The sequence below is a fragment of the Triticum aestivum genome, chromosome 5D (genome assembly GCF_018294505.1).
Source record: "Triticum aestivum cultivar Chinese Spring chromosome 5D, IWGSC CS RefSeq v2.1, whole genome shotgun sequence".
In the NCBI taxonomy this organism is placed as follows: domain Eukaryota; kingdom Viridiplantae; phylum Streptophyta; class Magnoliopsida; order Poales; family Poaceae; genus Triticum; species Triticum aestivum.
The window spans coordinates 523,137,787-523,142,156 of record NC_057808.1 but is presented as its reverse complement, the minus strand read 5'-3'; the positions used below and the strand labels follow the sequence as shown (position 1 = coordinate 523,142,156).

General features: G+C 50.2%; 1 protein-coding gene across 1 annotated transcript; it reads right to left on the bottom strand.

The window, feature by feature from the left end:
• Positions 1 to 1,615: 1,615 nt before the first annotated feature.
• On the bottom strand, positions 1,616 to 3,596 carry LOC123125944 (uncharacterized). Its single transcript, XM_044546383.1, has 4 exons — positions 3,300 to 3,596; positions 2,653 to 3,202; positions 2,239 to 2,469; positions 1,616 to 2,134 (listed from the first exon to the last, which is right to left on the bottom strand). Exons 3-4 carry the CDS (start codon positions 2,452 to 2,454, stop codon positions 1,778 to 1,780), a joined length of 573 nt encoding a protein of 190 aa, XP_044402318.1. The 5' UTR covers positions 2,455 to 2,469; positions 2,653 to 3,202; positions 3,300 to 3,596; the 3' UTR covers positions 1,616 to 1,777.
• Positions 3,597 to 4,370: the final 774 nt, after the last annotated feature.

Below are 4,370 nucleotides of genomic sequence, written 5' to 3'. Positions count from 1 at the left end.
CTCTGGATAAGACTGCTGCTAGTGCTCCTGTTCATCATTTGAAGGCTACAGTGCACGTTGATTATTGTGCAGTATACCCGTTGCTCCTGTAAACACAACCAGGTGCTATTTATCCTGTTTTTCGTCTGGTCCGCATATTAATTCTGTCAAGAATTTTTCTATCGGCTTGTACTACTTTGTGAACACATATTTAATCTACTCATGGCATCCATGAAGTACGATGTTCCGCTGCTGAATCGTGACATGAGGTTTACCCTATGGCAAGTCGAGATGCGAGCGTTGTTGGCGCAAGCCAATTATCAGGATGCACTCAGTTTTTCTTCAAGGTGGAGTTTTGAGGATTATGGCCCGTCGGGATAATGGGTGCAATTTGCTGCAGTTATTTGAAGAACACAATTCAGTTATCAAGAAAAAAAGGGTATGAAGGAGGTAATTATTAAGCCTGTTGGTAGCCAGCATATACACTATTCTCTCCATAGTGTTTTGTTGTTATGCATGTGAAGGTTTTGTTTGATATTCATGTTCGTGATGAGAATCAATTAAGGTGCAAGAAGGAGATTGATTTGTTTCTGCTAGATACTACAACATTTAGCGCTGTTAAGTTTCAAGTGCAATTCAGTTGTCTTTGCTCTTTCAAGAGGGGTCTATTGCAGAGTTGAAACTCCGTTGCATGTTAAGATGGTTCCTTCATCCGACAGTTGTTCTACAAGGACAGTTTATGACCATGTCATGGATTTTTCATTAACCACTACAAGTCGGCAGTTTTTTGGGTGCACGCGATGCCATCCGTACCATATGCTCTTGCATGAGTATTCTTTGCCGAGGTTTGTGCTTTCTGTTTTGAAGCACGTTCAGATTTCATGAGATGAGTTCCTCACAATGCGATGTGCACCAAGATGTTGCACTATGATGACTTATGTCATTTGATGATTGATCAATTTCAGTTTTTGAGTTCATTAGTCCTATGGACGTTTCCAGGCACAAGGTTTACTTGTGATGACTTTAATTGAGGAGTTGATGCTATCTATGATTATTGTAAGGGATTTGTCTCAAGGTGGAGTGTTATTTTATTGTGTTCCAAATCCCATACAAGTGTTGTACTACAGATGGAGTCCTACCGGACTACGGCATGCCAACCGTGCTAGACGTAGCATGACTACAACTCTGTTTCGTGTCTACCAAGAAAGAGAGTTGTTTGCCCCTTTATATAGTACCAGCTAGTCATAGAATAGATGAGAGAGATCCACCAGATTAGCACGTAGAGGGTTTGTCCTCTCGTGTAATGTAATACTCCTCCCAATTATAGTGATTGCGCCTTCGTGCGTTCGTGGTTTTCTCCCGCAAGGGTTTCCACGTAAAAATCTCCGTGTCTCTCTGTCTCGTCTATTTCTTGTTATTATCTAACACGGACGCTGCGACCGAACCCAAAGTTCACCGGCTCAATTACCACGCGTACTTGAGGAAGGGTCGTTCGTCGATGACCAGAACGCACGAAACGATTCTAGTCTCATCATCTCACCTGCATCCCCTCTTCCTCGTCTACTTTTGTCTTCTTCGATCTCACTTACTCCTCCGTAAACCAGTTGGTCTGCATCTCCCAGGAGGAAGAAATGGGTGTCTCTAAGAGGGTCGTTATTGGAATTCATTCAGGATCCGACCGTTGAGTTCAGCACAAGTATATATTACATTACATATAAGATCAAAGGAATGAAATCGCAAATCGAAACAGATGTATCGCGCGATCCAGTGGCCCTCCTCCTCCTTGACCGTCGGCTAATTATGCTGTTGTGACGCCCCTCGTGCGATCCAGTGGCCCTCCAGTGGCAAATCGAAACACAAGCGCCAGGAGGGGGCCAAGGAGGAGGGCCAGGAAGCAGATGATGTCGCCCGCAGCGCATTCGTAGATGCCGAGGGTGCAGGTGATTCTGGAGTAGCAGTCTGCTCGGGCGAAGTACATCCAGTGGCCGGCGATTGTGAGCGCGAGGGAGAGATAGGCCAAGGCGTAGCGGACCCAGACGCGGCGGCACGGGAGCTCCATAGCCAGCACCGCCGCGGCCGCCTGGAGCGCGGCGCAGCACACGATCCCGATGTCCAGGGCGCTCGCCTCCGCGTCCTTCTGCGGAAAGAACATGGACTGCAGTGGAGCGCAGAGGACGATGCGCATCATTTCATCGGAAACATGCATACATGGCCACAGAATTAACACGGCTCCTAGTCCTAGTTACCAACGGCACTTACCAGTGCGGAGGTGAGGAGCGCCCAAACGCCGTAGAAGAGGAACAAGAAGAAGGGGGTGATGAGCGCCCAAACGCTGACAAGTGCGACAGCGGCCGGACAAGCGGCCACCGTCGGGCTCACAGGAACCACACCAGGCATCTCCACCTCCATGGATCCAACCTTCTTGTTCTGCGCCGACCCCGTGGATCCAACCTTCTTGTTCTGCGCCGACTCCATGGATCCAAGCTAGATCTGTCGTGAAAGAAGCGGTCTAATTTTCAACCGGAGAAGAAGCTTGGACTCGAGACCAGTGAAGTATCAGATGAAGATGAAAAATAAACAGGAGAAAGAATTGAAGCTAGATCTGTCGCGAAGGAAGCTAGATCTGTCGCGAAAGAAGAAGAGGAAGATCGGTGCGGGATGGGAGGGACTCACCGTCGCTGATGGATCGGTGTGAGAGGTGGCGAGGTTCTTCTCTGCTGCTCCGCTACTCCCTACTCCCTAGCTAGCCTGCTATGCGAGCGTGGTGCTTCTGCTGATCTCCTCTCGTGACAGTGATCACGGGCAGAACAAAACCATGGGGAAGGAGAGCGCGGGCATACCATCTTCGGCGATGCATACTTTCCTTTCAGATTTACAGAAATGGAGTGAAAGCTCAGCACACGCACATGACAGTAAAAAAGATAGCACGCTCATTTTAGTGTTGTGCTAGCTAGCTGCACGCTCATTTTCAACTACTAGTAGTTTGATTTCTAGTAGCATACGTATGCAAACCCCCGGATGAGTCGGCAAAGCTATGCCGACGGCCCCCGTTAGCCCCGTCGGCGTAGGCCTCACGCCGTCAAACGGCCGTCGCCGCCCGGGTAGCCGGGCCCACAGGTATGCCGACGGCCAGCACCACCGCCGCCGCCTGGAGTGCGGCGCAGCACACGATTCCGATGTCCAGGGCGCTCGCCTCCGCGTCCCTCTGCGGAAAGAACATGGACTGCAGTGCAGAGGACGATGCGCATCATTCCATCGGAATCGGAAACATGCATGGCCACAAGATTAACACGGCCGTAGTCCTCCTAGTTCCCACTTACCAGCGCGGAGGTGAAGAGCGCCCAAACGCCGTAAAAGATGAACAAGACGAAGGGGGTGAGGAGAGCCCAAACGCTTACAAATCCGACAGCGGCCGGAAGAGCGGCCACCGTCGCGCTCACAGGAACCACACCAGGCATCTCCACGTCCATGGAGCCAACCTTCTTCTGTGCGGAGTCCATGGATCCAAGCTAGATCTGTCACCAAAGAAGCGGTGAGGAAGAAGAGGAAGCAAAGCGACGACGCATAGCTGCACAGTGCACTGCACACACAGAGAGGGAGAGGGAGAGAGAGAGCGCGCGGAGAGCTGTACATGTGAGTCACGCACGTGACATCAAAAAGATAGCTAGCTAATTTTAGCTACACGCTCATTTTCATCTAGCACATTGATTATTGGTAGCATCACTACTGGAATTTTCATATAGACCGGGTGTCGGCGTCTTCGCCGAGAGCCAAAACACGGGCACTCGGCAAAGTAAAGAAGACCGAGAGCCGCACTCGGCAAAGGGAATAAGTCAGCAAACACTCGACAATGCCGACAGTATTGCTCGGCAAACAGGCTATACATGGCAAAGGCACTATTTGCCGAGGGCCATCTGGCCACACACGGCAAAGTTTTGCCACGTGGCACATTCGGCGGCGAGTAACGGTACGGTTACGTTTGCAACAATTTGCCGAGAGTGGCTCTTGGCAAAGATTTAGTCCCACCTCACCTGCCGACTAGCAAAATGACTTGTTTAAATAGTTCAATAGTCCAACCGCATTAAGCTTCGGTCTTCTCTCATTACTAAGAGTCCATACAATCACTATGAATCTTCTAGTGGCTGTTACCCGGGAGTGGCTCTCGGCAAACGAGTAGTTGCCGAGAGTGGCTCTTGGTAATGATAAGGCCACCATCAAAGTTTAGTCACACATCGCCATGCCTACGCCTTGCACAGACGAGGGAGGGGCATGCCCTAACACCGGGTTACCGAAAGTACCTCGGTGTCATTCCTGATGCAACCGTTGAAATCCTCGAAAAATCGTACGATGGTAGGATTGCTCGGGATCTGGCACGATGTCATCACAGGGCC